This window comes from Oratosquilla oratoria, chromosome 35, assembly GCF_046742065.1.
Source record: "Oratosquilla oratoria isolate Oo_2021 chromosome 35, ASM4674206v1, whole genome shotgun sequence".
Classification (NCBI taxonomy): Eukaryota; Metazoa; Arthropoda; class Malacostraca; order Stomatopoda; family Squillidae; genus Oratosquilla; species Oratosquilla oratoria.
In genome coordinates, this window is record NC_134811.1 from 16634671 (window position 1) to 16657021 (window position 22351).

Consider the following 22351-nt stretch of genomic DNA (forward strand, 5'->3'; position numbering starts at 1 on the left):
AACTCGAGTACGCAGTACCAAAAAGAATATAAAGAAGTTAGAAAGAATACAAAGATCAACAACAAAACTGGCACCAACTCTTTCCAAAATGACATATGAACAAAGACTGTCCAAATTAGAATGACCAACCCAACTCAGGAACAAAAAAGGGAAAGAGGAGACTTACTATCTATAGAATTATGAAGGGAATGGAAATCTTAGATAAGAGTGACTTATTGAAATGGGACAATGGAAAAACAAGAGGACATGAAAAAAAAAAAAAAAAAAGGTAATTACACAAGAGACCTAAGGAAAAAAAAGGCTTCCCACACAGTGTTAGATACTTGTAACAAATTGGACAAAGAAACAGTGTGTGGCAAACACTATTCAAGATTTTAAGAAAAAATTAATGCTGAGAGATACAAAGACGGGTCACAACGAGCATAGCTCCCTTCCCATATAATGCAACTATAAAAAACAAAAAAAACAAAAAAAACAGTGGTTATGGTTAATAGTGTTCTAGATATCAATAAGATCCATGAAGTACTGTGGTTACATTAGAAAATTAGAACTCCAAAACAATATGGACTTTCTATCTAATTGCTACAATAGTGGAGATTTTCAAATACATTTGCATAACACAGCTGGCCTCAAACTAAACCTAGTGGGTACATGAATATTGTGGAATAGATAATGTAAATATATTCTGACAATTACACAGGATTTTATTAATACTTTGAACTACACTGTTTTCACACAGGATTTTATTAATAGTTTGAACTACACTCTTTTTAATGTGTTATACTGAAAGCCAATAGAAGAGGAATGTTTTTAGTATTAAACACATAAAATATATATTACACTAACCCATGATCACATTGGTCAAAAATATAAGGAAACCCTTCTGTCTTAATTTTTGAATATGACAGCTAAAAATGTAGCTGATGGTTCCAAAGTGCTTCATAAACTCAAATTCGTGCAACTTGTGATAAAATCTTATTGAACAACCATTTGTGTGTACTACATGAACTTTGGGAACAAATCCCCCCCCAAAAATAAACCCACTTTATAGCAAATGCAAAATCAATACTTTGCAAACAAATCTTTGCATTCAACTAAACACTGGGACTGCTTGGACAGACAGTCTAGGGAACAACAACAATAACAACTAAACACTGATGTCCAGTCTATTTTTCTTTCAGTTCAGTAAATTCTGTGTAGTTGGATCTATGATTTGGTGCTTTGGATTCTGGATGAATCATAACTGAAAGATTAACCTGTGGACAAGGGGCAGGGAAGGACATAGCATCAGGGTTCAGTTGGGTGCAAAGTGTATTTACTTGGTTACCATGCTGTTTTCAAAACATATTTCTACATTTGGCTCCAGAATAAAGTGGGTTTGTTTTCTGTTGGGGGGATATATTCCCAAAGTTTGTTGGAGATGTTAATATAGTACACAAAGAGCTAAGATAAAAGGGAAATGGGTGATGAATGGGAGTGGGTGGCTGGCTGGCTACCCCCCTTATTAGGGGGAAGCAGCCTATTGGTATATGGATAATATATTTATTTTGGCCAGACAAAGCAATGACACCAACCTATATATGACCAGAACAAGAGTTGCAGCAACGAGTTCCTACTTCCAGTGGCAGTTGCTTGAATCAAGAGCCAACGTGACCTTGACTTCGGTCATCAGGCAAACTTCACAGCCACATTAACCACGAGGTATAACAAATAAAATGACAAACTGCCCTGTACAGAACACTAGGTGGTAACTTACACAACATAAGTATTTTTGTCCAGGTTCCATTTTTTTCCCCCGATGACCCCTTAATATTTGTCAGTGTCTGCTTATTCAAGAGGATAAAATATCTAATGCATTTATTATTAAACTAGCTTGGCAAACAAGGGAGAGGATTGATTTGCTATCTTGGCTAATGAGGGGCCAAGGGAGTGGGGATTATAATTCATGTCACAATTTCCATGGTCCCTCCCACATTCCACTTTCAGACTGGTTTCCAGCTTGAGAAATGCTGTAAATAAAAGTGCTGTTTGCCCTACCTTATCCTCTTATGATATGAAGATCATTACCAAACTATACTATTTCATGAGACAAACACATCAGATTGTCCCAAAATGTTGTAAATATCCTTGTTTTCCACTGATGTAAACACATTTCCTTGGCCTTCCTCCATACAAACTATAGGCACTTCAGAGCACTGCTGTAATGCTTAGACAGCTTCAGCAAAACCTACACGATTGTTCTCCATGTCAAATTCTGTGTAGAACCGTCCAATAAAAACATCTCCCAGAATCCAGATGGGTCCCATAGGAGGAGGCACATCGAGACCAATGAATCCTGACAGACAAGCTGTCTGTCCCATCTGACTAACCTGCAAGGGAGGCAGAGAAAAACACTTGAGTACATAGTTGCATAGGCTTGTCAACTACCCTTACCTTAACAATTAGTTTCAACATATGCATACATGGTTCAAGAAGGAATAAGGGAAAGGCATAGGATCATTCCCCAATGCCTAGCCATCCCCCATAGTGAATAACGAGACCATGTCATTCTTTAAATTCAAAATCTTTGAAAGGATGAAGCAAAGCAGTCTGAAGGTATTTTTTTCATCTGCTTCATAACTTGTTGAGTGAACAAGGAGTGGTGGTTTCCATAAAATTAACACGTGTCTCCCCATACTGCCTTTGACCTGAATACTATAATGGGGGAAAGGGAAGATCTCTTTATCCACAAGATGCCAAGATGGGAGAGGCATAAAATGGAAAAACAAAAATGAAAGGGTAAGAGGGTTGAGTCATGTTGAGAGGAAAAGGTAAAGCATACAGATGGACAGATGATGATGGTAAGGAAAACATGGGTAAAGTATATCAGGCATTTGTTGAAAGGGGACATTGGGGAAAGTTTGACTGTGACAGTATGAGATGACAGAAACCTTACTGATGGGAAGAGGAGAATGATGAGGTCATAGGAATAGATGGGATACAAAGATCATTGAAAACTGGTCAAGCATCAGAGTTAAACATGTGTCACATGGAGTGTTGCTACAATATTGTAGTTCCTGTGCTGGTTTTTTTTTGTCTGGTACTGGAGTTGGGAGGTCATTCATTATTGAACAGTAATAGTGAAAACATTGCACCCTAAGGGACTCCATTATACAGCCATTTTATTCACAAAATTTGGTGGTTTTGGGTTCTTTTGCACCATCTTTCTGCTATAAAGTTGGTTCCACTTCTAGTCATTGTTTTGCACGTGTCTCAATGATATTTTTGGATTGTACATGTCTGGGGACCTTGTCAAAACCCTTGTTTATATCAATGTCTTACATAAGTTCTTTCTAGCATCTTTTTTCATCTGCTTTGTTGATTAGTTTTTTTCCAGTTCCTCTCTGTTATTTATGATACTATCAATGTTTCAATTTAATTACTTTAGAAGCTTTGGGGTGAAGGGGGCTTTGGAGAAGAGGGGAATGTCTGTTGAGGAAGGAAGGGAGAGGACGGAAGACAGAGGTGAGTGGAGAATGGTTGTATATGGATGATGTTGTGATTGCATGAGGAGGAATGGACGGGGTGGGGTGGGGGGGGGTTAGTATGTGTGAGTAAATTTTGACGCAGCCCGAAGGGATTTCTCCCCGTCCTCTCCTTATATGCAAGGGGGGACGGAGAGGGGGGGTCGCCGATTAAATGAAGCGGCCTTGCTGTGGATGTGCTGTGTCTTGCGACACTGCTTCTGACCCAGGGCGGTGGGCAGGGTGCAGGGATGACCCGTCATCCAGGAGGTGCTCAGATGAGAGGGAGGGTGGGAGGGGTGTGGAGTATATTTAGGGATGAAATGGGTGGGAGTGTTTTTATGCCTTTCCCTTTTTGGCTACCTCCCTTGGAAGGGGGGAAAAGCCTTGGTATATGTAGAAGTTCTTCCATAAATTCTGTTAGGTTGTGTCCTTTTTTTTTTATTGTTCCAGTTTTTCTTTAAGATGGATATCTCCTCTGTGCAGTTGAGGTTAACATTTTTCTCTGTGTAGTCCCTAGGAACATGTTTTTTACTTGCCTTCTGGATGGTAATAACTATTTTGTTTACTGCTTTATCCACAGATGAGTAGTGGTCCATCTCAAATTATTCTAACTATATCAGAGTATAGTTTGCTTTTTTGGTAGTATTAAAATATTCTTTTGATTGTGGGTTCTGTTTCCTCTCCTAGTTCTATCGTAACCTTTACTGGGAAGAGATCAGATGATAGATCTTGAATGGTTTCCCATGTTTGTGTTTGTAGGGATGAAGACCACACTGCCATGTCAGGGGATGTTGGTTGTGTTAGAGAGGACATTGGTGGAATTGATGATGATGATATGGTTTAATGCCACACACTCCCCCCTATCAGGAGGTTAGGACGGTGCCCCTCACAGAGGGCTTTTGTAGCGTGGAATTTAATGAACCATGCCCTTGGTTCAACTTTGCCGGTGACAGGATTTGAACCGCCCTCACCTTGACCTTCGCCGCAAGTAACGATGCCCAAGTATCATGCATCATCTTTGATGATGTGAATTCAGATTAGTTAAAACGATGAGTGGGTACAGTTCAGGTGTGAAGCCTCATGGGGTTGATGTAGTTGGTGGGATGTATATGTTCATGACAGTGCATTTTTTCCCCACTTTTGTTTGCACCGTAACTATTTCAGTTATAGTGTCTGAATGATTGTCTGATATCGTTTATTTTTGTTGAAGAGTATTCTGCCACATACTAGTGTTACAAGTCCACCTTTGTGTCCTGTGCTGCTGGCTGATAGGATAAAAAAGGAGAGCAGGTGCTGGAGTCAAAACCATAAATCACTTAGAGAAGAGATGTCTTGTTGTCAGGGGATTGTTAGTGTAGGGCATATCAGTATGAGGTGGTCTGCATCGTCTGTGTGGTGGTTGCAGCTGGGGCAATTTGAATCTAAATCCTGGCCTATTCTTTGTCGGCACTCTCTTAATGTTGGATGGTGTCCCGAGTGCAGGCATACTAGTGTGGAGAGGGTTTGCTCTGTGGGTTGTCTTTTGGAGTATCGAATCTGGTGATCTTTCCTGAATAGTCTGTTAACTGTATGTACTCATATATAAGCTGACTTCATGTTCAGTGTGATCCCTTTGGTATATGTATAGGTATGTATGTTAGTGGTGCTTGTGAGATGTAGAGTGAAGGGTGTGTGATGTTTCGGGCTCTGGCAGAGAATTGTGCTCCTGTCATTTTTGTGTGATGTTCTACTTGGAGGATTTTGTCTATCAAAATAATCATGTGAGGATTTTGGCTTGTGAATGTAGGTGTCCTATAGGGGTGGTTTTGATGCATCCTGTTACTAATTTCAGAGCTCCATTATGCAGTTTGTAAATGGCTGAACAAAGAATACTGGGATAATTTGAGCATATGGAAAAAAATGAGTGAAGAAAGACTAACTGAAATTGTGGAAGACAGAGGAGGGTGGAGTGAACCTGAAGGAAAAGACCAAAAATAGGATAGATGGATGGGATAAAGGGTCAGAAGCATACATACATATACCAAAGGCTTTTTCCCCCTACATGGGGGGTAGCCAAAAAGAAAAAGGCATAGAAACCACTCCCACCCATTCCATTTCCTATATATTCCACTCCCCTCCACCCTCCCTCTTCAGAAGCAATACACCAAAAAGCAGCACTTCAATAGCAGGGTTGCTTCACTTGCATGGAGACCTTCCCTCCTCGTCTCCTCGTACAGAAAATAAAGAAGATGGGGAGAAATCCTTTTGGGCTGCATCCAAATACAACCATTCTCCACTAACCCCTATTCCTTGCCTCCTCTCTTCTTTGCTCAACAGACATTTCCCTCTTGCTCAAAGCCCTTTTCACCCCATCCATCTCACCTTCAGTCATCCCCTCAAGTTCACTCAATCCACCTCTGCTTTTCACACCTCTTTTGTTAATCTTTCTTCACTCATTCTTTCCATGTGTCCAAACCATCTCAATAATCTTTCATAAGCCCTATCTGTCAGCTCTTTTCATCCCCACTCTCATCCTCACCTCCTCATTTCTCATTCTGTCCAACCTTGTAACTCCTACCATACATCTTAAAAGCATAAATTACTCCTCTCTGCCTTTCTTAAGTTCTAAGTCTCTGCCCCATACAGTGTTGTATGCACAATCACCCCTGTATATAATCTCTTTCCATCCATTCCCAGATGTCTATTTCTCAGGACATTTTTCAATCCCCCCCCATAACATTTACTTGCTTATCTCAACCTACAGATTACATCCACCCTCACTCCCTCGTTTCCTGCCACATGTGACCCCAAATATTACTATCCACTTCCTCCACCCTCTCTAACCATGTAGATCTCATCACCTTACTTTTACCCACATTTACCTTCAACCTCCTCCAACTGCAGACCTTCCCAAACTCATCACTAATGTCCACTCTGACTCTACCACAAGTGCACTGTCTGCAAGCAACAACTGGCTCACCTCCCTCTTCTCTAATCCCCTGCCTATTACCCTCACATTTAGCTCATATACCATCCCATACATGTACACATTGAACAATCATGGTGATATGACAGCCCTGATATAACTCCGCTTTTACCTCAATCCACTCCCTCTGTCCATTTCTGATCCTAACACAGGCTTTACTATTCTGGTAAAAACTCTTGACTGCCCTTAACAGCTTCCCTCTAATCCCATATATCTGCAATACCTCGCACAGTCCTAGGATGAGATGGATGGATGGGGTGAAGGGGGCTTTGGGGAAGAGGGGAATGTCGGTTGAGGAAGGACGGGAGAGGACAGAAGACAGGGGTGAATGGAGAATGGTTGTATATGGAAAATGTTGTGATGCATGAGGTGGATTGGACGGGGGAATGGGGGTGAGGTAGTGTGTGTGAGCAAAAATTTTTGACGCAGCCCGAAGGGATTTCTCCCCGCCCTCTCCTTTATATGGGGGGACGGAGAGGGGGGGTCACCGATTTAATGAAGCGGCCTTGCTGTGGATGTGCTGTGTCCTGTGACACTGCTTCTGACCCAGGGCAGTGGACAGGGTGCAGGGATGACCCGTCATTTAGGAGGTGCTAGGATGGGAGGGAGGGTGGAGGGGTGTGGAGTGTTTTCGGGGATGAAATGGGTGGGAATGTTTTTGTGCCTTGTCCTTTTTGGCTACCCCCCTAGTAAGGGGGAAAAAAGCCTTGGTTTATGTATGTATGTACCTCGCACAGTTCCTTCCTCTCTATCCTATCATAAGCCTTCTCCAAATCCATAAGGCCCAAAGCATTCTTATCTTTTGCCAAAGCCCTCTCGCATATATACCTTACAATAAAATTTTATCCACACATCTTCTACTTTTCCTTCCCCCACACTGCTTCTCACCAATTATTCCCACTGTTCCTCTACTAATCCTCTCTAAGGCCTACCATAAGCCTTACCAAAACACACTGATTCCTCTAAAACTATTACAATCACACTTGTCCCCTTTCCCTTTGTAAAGTGGAACTATACATGCACCCCTCAAGTCCTCTGGCATTCTCCCCTCCTTTAGACATACATTAAACAATCTTACTAACCAGTCAACTATAAGTGTACCTCCTTTTTCAGGCACTATACATGACACACATCTAACATAGGTGCCTCACCAGCACTCCTCATTTTCAAAGCTCCTTATACCTCATTTTTTCTTACATCCCTTCCATTTTACTCTCCCATTGCTGTCATCCCCTTAGTGCCTCCCACTGACACAATTAATTCCTCCCTATCCTCTTCCACATACAAGAGCTCTCTAAAGTACTCAACCCATCTTCCCCTTACCTCCTTCACTTCCATTAACACCTGTCCATCTGCATCTTTAACCTCTGCCTGACCCACCTCCCCTACATCTTAACTTCCTTCCAAAACATCTTTCTATTATTTTCAAAGTTTTCTATAATTCTCCTACCCCATTCTACATCTGCTCTCCTCTTTGCCTCCTTTATCTTACATTTTTTCTAGTCCCTTTCATATACTTCAAGTCCTACTTTGCAACCAATAACTAAATGCTCTTCTACTACCATCTTCTCTCCATCATCCCACCACTCACTACCATACCTTTCCATTTCCTCTCATCACTTTCATTCCACATACCATCTGTACACACCTTATGATTTCCTCCTTGAAATACATGCATTCCTCTTCCTCTTCCACCTCTACTCTATCCTTCACCACCTCCCACACTTATCTCAGATTCTCCTGGTATTCCTACTTATTTTCCTTCTCACTGAAATTCCTTACTTTAAGCACCTCTCCACCTTCTGACCTTTTCCTCTCTCCACCTATCCTCTACTCTTAACTTACCTTCCACCAAAAAATTCTATGGCATTCCTCCAGTCTCTCCCTTACGATTATGGACATCCAGAACTCTTCCTATCCTTCCTTGGGATACCACTACCTAGATCAGAGGTGGGGAACCTGCGGCCTTTGATATACATATATATATATATTTTTTTTTTAAAAGACCTTGAATATTTTTTAAGTCTGAAATCATTATACACCTGAAACTTATAATATACACCACACACATAGACGAAAGCAAAGTTTACCTTGTTCAGGGATGTCACTCCCAGAAATTGGAACGATTTTTATACATATGTGTATAAAAAAAAAAAAATGAAACTGAATTTTTAGGGAGGAGGGTGGAAAACTTACACCGTCCCCTAAAAAGGGTTAAAATAATTGAAAATAATAATAATAATTTGTTCAGTGCGGCCTCTATGTGGGACGATGAATTGTAAGGTGGCCTTCATGCACAAAAAGGTTCCCCACCCCTGACCTAGATCATTAATGCCTTATCAACCACCTTTTCATACACCACCCTTTCCCATGTGTACTTCTGCTTGAATTTCTTTTCAAACATTGTGTTAGCTATCATCAACTCTTTCTAAACACATTACCATCACTTTACTTTCAATACAATTTTTACCCGGCACTCCAAACTTCCCTTCCACTCCATCTATTGGTTCACCCCCTACTTAAGCATTAAGATCTCCCAACATCAATGGCATTCCTCACAAAACTCTTTAAACACCTGTTTAAATATATCCAAAAAGCCTTCTTTTCCTCTACACTCTCACTACCAGGCCCACATGCACTTAAAAAGACCCACATTTCCCATCTGAGTTTCACCTTCATCCACATTAATTTTGACATTTTTTTCCACTCCCCCCACATGCTTTCCTATTTCATCACTTACCAGCAGGGCCATCCTTCTCTTCCTCACCACCCTCTCAGTCCCAAAACCCTCCCCACCACACTCAATCTCAAAATCACCCCTCTCTCAATTTAGTTTCACTTATGATTAAAACATCCATCTTCCTTCTCAAATATAATACCTATCTCTTTACTGTTACTCTCACCTGTATCACAACCATACACATTTAATGACCCAAATCTTAGGGTTCTGGTTGGAAATCTTCTGGACCCTCTTATAGCTTGACTTCTCAAAAGGATAATTGTACAGAGCAGGATACTTAGATTCATATCTCTGTCCCACTTTGTCGTCTTTTAAGAGAAAATTATGTGTGGCTCTGGCCCATAGGGGTGCCACAAAACAGTCCCTAAAGAACTGGATGTATGCTACCATGCAACCAATACTGCACAATAACATGCAGTCAATACCAATCATTATTGCCATATCAGGACAGAGGGCGTGATACAGGGATGACCTGTCATTCATGAGGAAAGGGTGGTGGATGGGAGTGGAATGGGTGGGAGTGGGTAAGTGATTTTGACTTGGCTACCTCCCATGTAAAGGGGAAAAAGACTGGTATATAGATAGATCATTTCCCCCATCAATACACATCTCCATCTGGTTTGTCTATTGAACTCTAGGCAACTCTGGAAAAGGAAATGGCAGACAGAGCTGACAAAAGAGTATTGGGATGGTTTGGATGGATGAAAAGAATGAGTGAAGAAAGATTAGTAAAAGAGGTGTGGAAGGCTGAGGCAGCTGGAGTGAACTTGAGGGGATGACAGAGGATGAGATGGATGGATGGGGTGAAAGGGGCATTGAGCAAGAGGGGAATGTCTGTTGAGCAGGGAAGGGAGAAAGCAGAGGATAGGAGTGAGCATAGAATGGCTGTGTATAGATGATATTGTGATGCAAGGATAGGAGGGGGCAGGGGATGGGGACTAGAGTGGTTATTTGTAAATGACAATTTGATGCAACCCAAAGGGATTTCTCCTTTTCCCTTTATCAGCATGAGGGGATGGGGAGGGGGGTCGCTAATTAAGTGAAGTAGCCTTGCTGTGATGCACTGTGTCTTGCTGCATTGCTTCTGACCCAGGGGAATGGGTGGATCTAGGGATGACCCGTCACCCAGAAAGAGCTAAGATGCAAGGGAGGAAAGGGTGGTGGATGGGAGTGAAATGGGCGGGAGTGGGTATATGCCTTTTGACTTGGCTACCTCCCTGGTAAGGGGGAAAAGCCCTTGGTATATAGATAGAAACTATTATTCTAAATCTTTTTTCTTCTTCAGTATGCTGCCTGTATTAAAACTTACCCTGAGAATGTAGTCTTTGCCTTCCAGTGTGAAGGTCTTGCCACCCAAAATGAAGGAGATGGTGGGAAGGTGTGGGATTAGCTGGCAATCCACTGACCACTGTCCCCCAACAATAGGCTTTGCTCCAATCTGTCACAAAATATCAGGAATTCAATGCGTGCACAAAGAAACCCATCAAAAACACTGGGGGAAAACATCCCATCATAACATGTTTGGCAATGTCTTCCAGTATGACAACAATTAACTATTCTGTAAAAACCTTTTTGTTGATGTGACGAGCTTCTTCTGATGGTGCAGCAATGAGAGAAGTTCCTGTGTCAGCAATAGCTTCGCACCCTCCACTACAGAATGGTGTTGATGCTCCTGCCATTTCAATGCTAAACAAGAAAAAAACATTCACATATGAGAGAGAGGGAGAGAGGGAGAGAGAGGAGAGAGAGGGAGGAAAAGATAATGAAATCATTTTAGAAGGATCCGTCTTGGCAATGTGTACAGAAAGATAATTGAGAAGATTACAAGGGAGAATGGAAGAAGTAACTGAGAAAAAGCAGTGTGGGTTTAGGAAACAGGGAGGGTGTGTAGATAAATTGTTTATCCTAGTATGCAAGAAGTTGTTGGCAAAAGGTAGATTTTTTTTTAGGTGTATGACAGGGTTGATGTCTCCTCACCTTACTTCTGCCAATGCTTATTTTCGGCATTCTCTCTCACACCCTTCCTAACTCTGACACCGACTGGTTCAGTCTATTCTCAAATTAGTCTACAAAAACAGTTATCTGCACACAATTGGCTAACTCCCACTTCCACCCACTGACTCCAAACCCCTGCCTAGCACTCATGTGTCTATTCCTCACTACTCCATCCATATACATGTTGAACAACAATGGTGATGTACAACCCAGGCACAACCCTGCCTTCAACTCAAACTACTCACTATTTCCAGCCATCACACAAGCATTACTGTTTGCTGAAAAACTCTTTACCACCCTCTACAGACTTTGGCCTATCTCATAAAAATGTAACACATTACATACCTCTCAACCCTGTCATATCTATATAGACAGGGTTAAGAAGCTTCACCCTTCCTTGCTCAATAGACATTCTCCTTTTAATCAAGGCCCCTTCACCTCATTGATTGATCCATCTCATTCTTGATCTTCTCAAGTTCACTCCATCGATGTCTGATTTCCCCACTCATTTTGCTGGTCCTCCCTCACTCATTCTTTCCATGTGCCCATACCATCCCATTATTCTTTCATCAGCCCATCAGCCAACTCCCTTTCCACCATTGCTCTTCTCCTCACCATCTTTCTCACTCTATCCATCCTCATAACCACAACCCAGAAAGCACTGCTGGGAAATAAACCAGTTTTCTCTCTAATTGACAGGTACAAAATAGGTAGGGGTCATTATGACACTGTGCTTACACGGTCAGGATCCTAGCAATACTGTATGCATGTACAAAGACCTAAAGAACCCTCTGTGTTGGGTGGGGGTTAAAGTCAAATTAGACATTCACAAATAAAGGCCCATTTATGCCACCCTTCCCATCTTGGAACCCTGGGTATGAATGTTTGCAAGTCTCCTACCACAATATGAGAGTCAAATGCAATAAAATGAAACTTATTTCATCCACCATGTACACCATGTAGCCTGACATCTAAAGCAGGTCCTCCATGACTTACCACACAGTTACATCCCTCAACTTCCACTCATCTACAGATATGACAAACAATAAGAATATAAACAAACAAATAAGAAAAACTCACCCATCCATGCTGAACTGCCAGTAGCCTTTGCGGTCTACAGGCAAATATGTGAAATTACCCTTATAATACTTGGGATCAGAGCCTCCCAGAATCAGTTCTCCACCTTCACTTGCAGCTGGATCTCTGTAGAGAGTGCAATAAACATGTATTTAGTGCAGCTAAATCTTATTTTATGTTGGTTTCACTACTCCATGAAATGCATTGCAAATTTTATCTAATGAAATATGTAGTAAATTTATCCTTTTTGTTCTCCTCCTCACCTCCTCATTTCTCACTCTATCTAGCCTAGTAACCCCCACCATACTTCTCAGACACCTCATCTCAAACACATTCAAACTCCACGTTTCGGCCCCATACAGTGCTGTTGGCACAATCACTCCTTCATACAGTCTCCTCTTCGCATCCATTCCCAAATGTCTATTTCTCATTACACTCTTTAAACCACCAAGGCATTTACTCGCTTCTCTCAATCTACATTCTACCTCCACCTTCACTCCACCTTTTCCTGCTACACTTGCACCCAAGTATCTAAAACTATCCACTTCCTCCAGTCGCTCTCCCTTAATGTTCACTTCCAGTCTACTGCCACTTTCACCCCTTGTACATCTCATCACCTTACTTTTACCCACATTTATCTTTAGCTTTCTTCTATCACATACTCTCCCAAACTCTGCCACCAGCTTCCTCAATCCCTCCTCTGACCCTGCCACAAGCGCAGTGTTGTCCGCAAACAACAGCTGGCTCACCTCCCACTTTTCTCCATTTTCTTTAACCATCTCCAATCCCTGACTCACTACCCTAGCATTTACCTCTCGCACCACCCCATCCATGTATAAGTTGAAACTTTAAGACTCCCTCCTTGAAGACAGATTATTTCTTCATTCTCAAATCTAGAAACAATGTATGAGGGGTTTGTTAAAATATTATGCTTGAATAAAACAAATTTGTTGGTGCATTTAAAAGATGTTTGACTTCAGGATGACATATGAAAGAACGAGTTGAAGGACCTAAAGAATAATATGACAACTTGTTCAACAAGGTGTGTGCAGTAGGGACAGAATAATTGTTGCCTCATATTTCACTGACTGGAAACATGCAGTCCTGTACCAGCTGGGGATAGTCCTCAGATCTCTCTGGGAGGAAACTTCAAACTATTTCCTATACTGTATAAGTGTGAGACTGTTTCTATATTACTGGCAGAGATACTAGGGCCAGTGCAGAGACCAAGTCTCACTTCCTTGGGGTTGCACCTCCACATGGTGATGAGGCTGTGAACACGTTTTGAAGATGGGTGGAACATAGGCAGGTTTCTTTCTGATGTCTATTTCATAGGACCATCTATTACAGTTAATCATCATTGATCCCAGAGATGGAAAAATGGGTAGTGCTATATAATTACATATTGATACTATGTTTCATACCGACTCAAATAGAAGCTGAAGACAGGACTAGGAACAACATTCTGGTTGACCATATTATAGAAGACAGGGGTTACGCCATCCACAGAAATGGTATTGTAGGCCATACCAAGAATGCCATCAAATTTGGCAGCAATGAAAGCCAAGCCTGGTTCACTTAGAGCTTCTGCAAAGGTCTGGTCTTTCACCTTAACTTCTCCAACCTGCAAACATTAGACATTTTAAATACAGTAGTTTTGATCCCTATAGCATGAATAGTTTTGGGATCCCCAGTTTTTAACATTTCATTACTAACTGAATAATATTGAACAAACAGTATGCATATATTCATGTGAATGCATGCATGTGTCTACTGCAATCTATTAGGCCTTTGATAAAATATCTCGGAGGTCTATGTGGAAATTACAGCATAGTGGAAGACCAAGAGGCTGTGTGATAGGAGGAAAGATTTTCTGAAGAGTAAGTACATGAGGAAATTAGTGATGGATAAAATGTCAGGATGGAGAGCAATGACTAGTGGAGTCTCACAAGGTTCAGTGCTTGCACCTACATTTCTTTTCTCTGTTGAGGACATGATGGAAAGTACAAGCTATATTAACACATTTGCCAATGATACCCCATACTGGAATACTGACTGCTTTAAAAACTGTTTTGAATGGTCATGAAAGGTAACTAAATAAGATGGACTGATAGAACTTTGGATCCTACTCTCTGTATGTTACTTTGATGAAAAGTCAAGGCATAAGAGCCTGGGAAGACTCCAATCAGAACCCTAGTAATTGGATCATTAAATGTAAATGGTTGTGAAAAGATAAGAGTAAAAGGGAAGAGATTAGCTGTTCGTGAGAAGGAAGATGGATTTGTTTGCATTAAGTGCAACCAAGTTGAATGTGGGAGGGCTGAATTTGGAAGAGTAGTGGGGAGGGTGTGAGTAATGAGTGAACATGGAAAAGGAGTGGCGGCTATGCTGTTAAGTAACAAGTTATGAAATTGCCTTCAAGGATACTGTGGGTAAAGGTGAAATTAGGATGGGAATTTATGTTTTTTTTCGTGGGTATATATGATCCTGGCAAAGAGAAATGTCAAGAGGAAATTTTTTTGAGCTGTAGGGAGGTAATGTCAGATAGGTATTACACTGGAAATATGAGGTTGGAGATGCGTTTAGAAAGGGAGTTCATGACAGTAAACAGTGTTTAAGATGAGAGTCCAGCATAAGTAGACATGGTAAAGGGTGAAGGGGAGGGTGGTTGAGGGGTCATTAATGGACAGTTTTGATAACCAACAGTAAGATTGGTGGACATTTGTGTTTTCTGGGCAGAGCTAGGGAATTTCAGATAATTTTTCAGTAGAAAGGAAACTGAGAATAGATGAAAAGTGGAAGAGGAAAATGGAAGGAAATGGAGAGGTGCATTAAATAAGATGGATGAAAAAAAAAAGAAGGAAAAGCTTAAAGAAAAGTGGGAGGTGGTGAGGGATACGGAAATCAGTAGAAAAGTGGGTACAATTCAAGGAGGAAATCAAAGTGTACAAAGGTAGTATGTGGGATGAGGAGGATGAGCGGGAACAGGAGCGGCAGCAAATGGTGGGATGAAGAGGTGAAGGCAGTGGTGGAAGAAAAGCAAGTGTATGAGTATTTGTTGCAAGGTAAAGTACATGAAAGGAGGGAGGCAAAGATGAGGGCAAATGGAAAGATATACTTCTGACAGGATTTTGTGAAGAATAAAAAGATGTTTCTGCAAAGTTAGTGCTTGTGATGTTTCTTCAATAGGTTTGTTTCCTTGAAGATTTTTGCTATGGCCTGTTACTTGGTAGCCCTGGGTCTCCTTCAAGAGACACGAGGCAACTGACGGACTGATGTACATATACTGTATATACATACAAACATTATATACATACCTGAATACCCATTTAAGGATTTGAGTATTTTTATACAACAAAGACGCATGTAGCAAAAATCACAGGGGTACACCTGGATATTCTGAGAGATGAAAGGCTCTCATTCTAAATCAAAATAGATATACATACTGTAAGACCTGACTGTACACCACCAATTGGTAAATACTGACCATGACAACATCAGTGGAGAGGTATCCTGAGAGTGATCCAGACCCATAGTGAATAGCAAATTCTGTTCCATTCTTCTTGTATGTTGAGGACTTTCTACTGTCGTATTTGTTGTGTAACACTGCAAGGTAAGGGATGGTTAAATGTTAAACTAAATTAACAGCCCTTCTGGTGATGGTCCTGCAAGATGTACATCTAAGAAAATCATTGAGCATCTTATCCTACATTGCCCACACTATCCTTGGACAACACAATATTTCTTGCTTGAGTGACCCATGGTCCTATCTGATGGCTACTGCTGGTTACTTGGGAGCTGTAAGTCTCCTTGCAAGAGACCTGGTGCAATGGATTGATTGATCCACAGCATGGTGCCTAAAAACTAACAAAATAAACCATTATGAATAATAACAGGTTACACTGAAATAACCAATAGAGAATCTACATTCAAAATCTTTCCCAGAGCAGCAAGTGAGAAAGGTACACAATTTTCTGCAAGAGCCCTAGACCCAACCCACCCATTACATTACACACATGATCCACTAAGCATAAAAACAACCCCAATAGCATTCTACTCAAACATCTACAATACATCCACCCCAAAAAATACACATTCACATCACAAAACAAGTGCTCTACAATTAACCACTTCAGTATGAATCAAATTCTCGTGTGAAGCATTGGCTGCCATATGAATGATGCGTCGCACTACTCTTATGATAAACTAAAGTCACTGCTGTAGTAATCGTTCTCTTTTACTCTGAGTAGTAATAAACAGACTGGAAGTGAGCATTAATTAAGGGAGAGCAACTGGAGGAAATGGATAGCTTTAGATACTTGGGTGCAAATGTGGCAGGAAAAGGTGGAGTGGAGGTGGAGGTAGAATGTAGATTGAGAGAAGCGAGTAAATGCCTTGGTGGATTAAAAAGTGTAATGAGGAATAGACATTTGGGAATGGATGCTAAGAGGAGACTGTATGAAGGAGTGATTGTGCCAACAGCACTGTATGGGGGCAGAAACATGGAACATAAAGAGAGGAAGAGAGGAGTTTGAATGTGTTTGAGATCAGGTGTCTGACAAGTATGATGGGGGTTACTAGAGTGAGAAATGAGGAGGTGAGGAGGAGAACAGGGGTGGAAAAGGAGTTGGGAGATAGGGTTGATGAAAGAGTATTAGGATGGTTTGGACACATGGAAAGAATGAGTGAAGAAAGACTAGTAAAAGAGGTATGGAAGGCAGATGTGGAGGGAGTGAACATGAGGGGACGTCCTAGGATGAGGTGGATGGATGGGGTGAAGGGGGCTTTGGGGAAGAGGGGAATGTCTGTTGAGGAAGGACGGGAGAGGACAGAAGACGGGGGTGAATGGAGAATGGTTGTACATGGATGATGTTGTGATGCATGTGGTGGAATGGATGGGGGATGGGGGGTGAGGTAGTATGTGTGAGCAAAATTTGATGCAGCCCGAAGGGATTTCTCCCTGTCTTCTCCTTTTATGCATGGGGGGACGGAGAAGGGGGTCGCCGATTCAATTAAGTGGCCTTGCTGTGGATGTGGTGTCTTGCAACACTGCCTCTGACCCAGGGCAGTGGACAAGGTGCAGGGATGACCCGTCATCTAGGAGGTGCTAAGATGGGAGGGGGTGGAGTGGAGTGGAGTGTATTTGGGGATGGAATGGGTGGGAATGATTTTATGCCTTTTTTCTTTTTGGCTACCTCCCTTGTAAGGGGGAAAAAAGCCTTGGTATATGTATGTATGTAGTAATAAACACACAAAATGTGATCAAACCAGTTCACAGAATCCAGGGGTAACTCATATACAGCTTATATAAAAGAAATGAAAGAATTTATATATATATATATATATATATATAATATATATATATATGTATAATCAAGACACCAATGCGGGTGTCATTGTGTACCAACTCGTGGCTCATGACGCCTACTTAGGCGTCATCATACCGAACTGGTTAACTGCCAAATTTCATACTTCACCAAACTCCCCCAGATACCAACACAGAAATCACTCAAATATGGATTGCATTGACATGTCCATGAACAGGTTGTCACCCCATATTAAAAGTGCAAATGCAGAATCAGCCTGGCAATAGACTCAAACTGCACCAGATCTACCACAAAATTCAATGATCACTTTACACTGTCCTATGCTCACCCCTTCAGATGAAAACTCAACCTTTCCAGTGATTTAAGGGCCAAGCTGGTGGCCCTGACATTTCTTGGGGTGTGGGGGACTTCAGCAAAAGAATAAGGACTATGGATTGATTCAATGGTCAACTTCATAAAAAAAAAAAAAAAAAAAAAAAAAAAAAAATTAAGCAAAAATTGACAAGAAACTCAGCCATAATTGATCTCGCCAAATCCAGGTAAATTTCTTGAAATAGCTTGAAAGTAAATTCCTAGAAATTAATGGCTTGAAAAATTTCTTGAACGTTCAAATGCTTGACATTATACTGCTCAAAATCTATTGTTTACTGGTTACTACTCATAATTTTCCCAATTGTTAAACTGATGTTTCTTGTAAATGTTTTCTATTTCAGTACTTCTGGATATAACTTTTGTAGAGAGCAAAAATGGTCTTATAATAATTTTTGCAACCCAAAACAATCTCAACATCTCAGGATGTTCTGAGTATTGGTACGCTGATGGGACTTTTAAAACTGTTCCTTTGATTTTTGCTCAATTGTATACATGTTAGGTAATATATGCACTATTACCTAATAAAACAGAAGAAACATACAAGAGGTTCCTGAAAGGTTTTAAAGAAAAAATCCCTATATTCCTGCTACTGACAACAATGACTGATTTTAAACTTGCCATGGTTAAGGCCATAGAACAAGAATTTCCCAAGTCTAAATGTGGATGCTTTTTGCTTTTTTTTTTTTCTAATTTTTGACAAAGACTTTATTGGAAAATTGAAGCAAGTGGTCTTAATATATGACACCAATGTTGCATTTGCATGTATACCTGTACCCAATGTTGTGGAAAAAAAAAAAAAAAAAAAAAAAAAAAAAAAAAAAAAAAAAAATCCAGATTTACTTCCAGGAACAGTGGACTATTTTCAAGACACAAATGCAACCATAGATATGCTCCTTTGTTTAAACATGACATGTGGAACTATTCTGATTACGTTGTAGGAGGAATGTCGAAAACAAAGCAAATGAAGGGTTGCATAACAGTTTTCAACAATCAAGTGGTTGTCATCCATCTATTTGTAAGTTTATTGATGGACTAAAGTAAGAGCAAAGTTTACAAGAGTTGCAAACTGAACAATATGTTGGAGGTGCAAGTACAGCTGGATGGGGTAAATGGGGCACTGGGAAATGGAGATGTCTGTTGAGGAAGGAAGGGAGAAGACAAGATCGAGGTGAGTGGAGAATGGTTGTGTATGGATGATGATGTGATGCATGGAAGGGAGTGTATGTGAATGATATTTTGATGCAGCTTGAAGGGATTTCTCCCCAACTTCTCTTTTTCTGTATGAGGGGATGGAGAGAGAGGGGGGCTGCTGATTAAATGAAGTGGCCTTGCTGTGGCTGTGCTGTGTCTTGCTACATAGCTTCTGACCCAAGGCAGTGGGCGGTGCCAGGATGACCAGTCATCCAGGAGAAGCTAAGAAAAGTGGGAGGAAGGGGTGGTGAATGGGAATGGAGTATGTGGGAATGAAATGGGTGGGAGTGGAGTATATGGGAATGAAATGAGTATTCGGCTACCTCCCTTATAAGGGGGAAAAGCTGTTGGTGCCTGTGAGAACAGCTGGGAGTAGAAAAAGTATCATGATTGCACAATGTGATTATAGTATATTGTATTACTCTATGATGAAACAAACCATGTAGAAGAATATTTAAGAAATGTTGCATACAATATTTCATACTAATGGAGTGAAAATTGGCAATACATTTTCTTTTATGTATAAAGATGAACAAAGATAACAAAATTTCACCCGTTATTACTTCTAACTGCCACTCGTTCAATTAACAATAATGTAAGCTGTACCTTCTTTCTGGATATTCTTCACTATCTTTTAGCAAGTGATTGTTCAAGAAATGATTTTTCGAGCAATTAGTGTCAAGCAATTGATTCCAAGAAATTTACCAGATACCCATCTCACCAAAGGACTCTCTGGATAAGGCAACAATATGGATTACTTACAACAAGCTATGTTGGTGTAATGACACTGCTTGGATGGTACCCACAAATTGGATGACCCTGTGTCAAACACGACCTTGAAAGACTGTGGTGGGGTGCCAATGGTAATGGGGCCGTAGTACTGTGCCTGTAAAAAAAAAAAAGAACAATAAAACATACAAACATGTATTCAAATGATCTGTAACAAACTGGCACCTGCATGTTTTTGATCTACACCAGGGTTCCCCAAACTTTTTCAGGCTGGTGCCCCCCTTGGCTTCTAGAATAGACTCCTAGCGCCCCCTACCCCATAAACACATGTGAGCTTTCTTTTTGAAGTGAAAACAACAATATTATAAACAAAATATGTATCTAAAAAACAATGATATAGTACACAAGCTCCCCCCGATATCAAAGCACCACTTTGGGAAACGATGATCTACACAAAGCACATGATGGAAAATTTTGGAAATTACATAAACAATTTTGAAGATTGCAACGTTCATGAAAAGGGTCATGATAAGGAAGCATGCCAATAATTAAAAAACTATATATGTGCACGCATGCACATGATATGGATGAGGAAGTGAAGTGTTACATGAACTTCTTTGCTGATGATGCCAAATTACTCAAGGAAGTAAGCACAGAAGACTGCAAACTGCTATCTAGACAAAATATGGGAATGGAGTCAGAGGTGTGAAATGAACTTTAACATTAAGAAATGTAGTATAATGGAATTTGGAAAAAACAAAAATAGAATATTGGGTCAATATAAAATTAGTACCAAGGAAGTCAAAAAAAGTCGACTCAGAAAGGGACCTGGGAGTGATTATCTCAAGTGACTTGACACCTGATAAGCATGTCAATAAACTAGTTGGAGAGACTTTTAACTTGTTACAAAGGATTACAAAGGCAGAGCATGCCGACAGGAGACCTTTTGGTCCATATCTAGGTCGGATGCAAAACAAAATCATAATAATAAAATAATAAATAAAAACTATAATGTAAACAACAAATAAAATACATAAATAAATGCATAGGTATAGTTAAATAATAAACAAACAGGTAAATAGTAATTAATAATAAATTGACATAATATTTCCGGACAGTTTGAGACCATTGTTTCTTGTCTGATTCTCATTCAATGTGAAAATTTTGTCACTTTTGATGTTGTCAATTCCCTTTAACCACTTCACTCCGGGCCAAAATCTCGCGGGCAGCATTTAGCTGCCAGACGTACGATGTTGAGTCATAATACTCGCACCATAAAAAATAGTCTCCGCTTATATTGAGCGTTCTCTCTTTTACCCATGAATTTTGATAATCATAGAAAATGTGATGAAGCCAGTTTAGAGAGTATGTCAGTTACGCAGGGACAACTACAGTAAATATAATCAAGACGCCGATATGGCAGCCTCGCGTATCCACTTGCTCCTCATGCCGCCTATGTAGGCGGCACCATATGGAAGAGGTTAAAACCTTAAAGACCTGTATCAAGTCACCTCTGAGTCTACGCTTTTTTAGGGAAAACAGATTCATATGTTTTAGTCGATTTTTGTATGATTTATTTTTTATATTTGGAATCAGTTTTGTGGCTCACCGTTGTACTTTTTTCAGTCTGTCAATGTCTTTAATGAGATTCAGTGACCATACGGAAACAGCATATTCCAAATGTGGACGAACTAACGATTTATATAGCTTGTTAATGAGTGATGGACTTTTGAAAACAAAAGATCGCGCAATCAGTCCTAGAATCTTATTTGCGTTCTCAGAGGCTGAAATACACTGCTTGGATGATTTGAGGTCGTTACCGATAATTACGCCGAGATCTTTTTCACTAACCACTTTTGTTAACGAATTTCCAAATAACTTGTAATTGTACTTACTGTTATTTTTACGTATGTGCAATACCTTGCATTTACTTGTGTTAAATTTCATTAGCCACTTTTCAGACCATTGCTGTAATTTATCTAAATCTTCTTGAATATCTAATTGGTTTGAGTGATCATTTGCCACTCCGCACAGTTTTGTATCATCAGCAAATTTGGAAACAGTAGATTTTAGTCCATGGTCTATATCATTTACATATACTATGAATAGAAGTGGTCCAAGAACAGAACCCAGAGGAACTCCACTCGTAACATTTTTCCATCCAGAAGTTTTTCCATTTAAAACAACTCTCTGTTTTCGACCATTCAACCAATTACTAGTCCAACCTAATAGGCTACCACTTATTCTGTGTAAAGCTAATTTAGTAAGTAGTCTTTCATGTGGGACGGTATCAAAAGCTTTTGCAAAGTTTAGATATATTAAATCTATATTGTTTCTTTTGTCATAATTCGAGATAACTGTGTTGTAGAATTCGAGTAAGTTAGTCACGCAAGAACGTTTCCGTCTGAAACCATGCTGGCTATCATTTATCAAACGGTTACTTTCTAAA

General features: G+C 40.4%; 1 protein-coding gene across 1 annotated transcript in view; it reads right to left on the reverse strand.

The window, feature by feature from the left end:
- Positions 1-683: 683 nt before the first annotated feature.
- The window catches only part of cathD (cathepsin D), a 30093-nt gene continuing 8425 nt past the window's right edge, over positions 684-22351 (reverse strand). The window contains exons 3-9 of the mRNA XM_076174059.1: positions 19936-20059; positions 15771-15889; positions 13708-13907; positions 12287-12409; positions 10780-10897; positions 10521-10649; positions 684-2369 (exon numbers count right to left, since the gene is read on the reverse strand). Of these exons, the coding sequence (XP_076030174.1) occupies positions 2208-2369; positions 10521-10649; positions 10780-10897; positions 12287-12409; positions 13708-13907; positions 15771-15889; positions 19936-20059 (975 nt within the window). The 3' untranslated portion in view covers positions 684-2207. The remainder of the gene's footprint in view (positions 2370-10520; positions 10650-10779; positions 10898-12286; positions 12410-13707; positions 13908-15770; positions 15890-19935; positions 20060-22351) is intronic.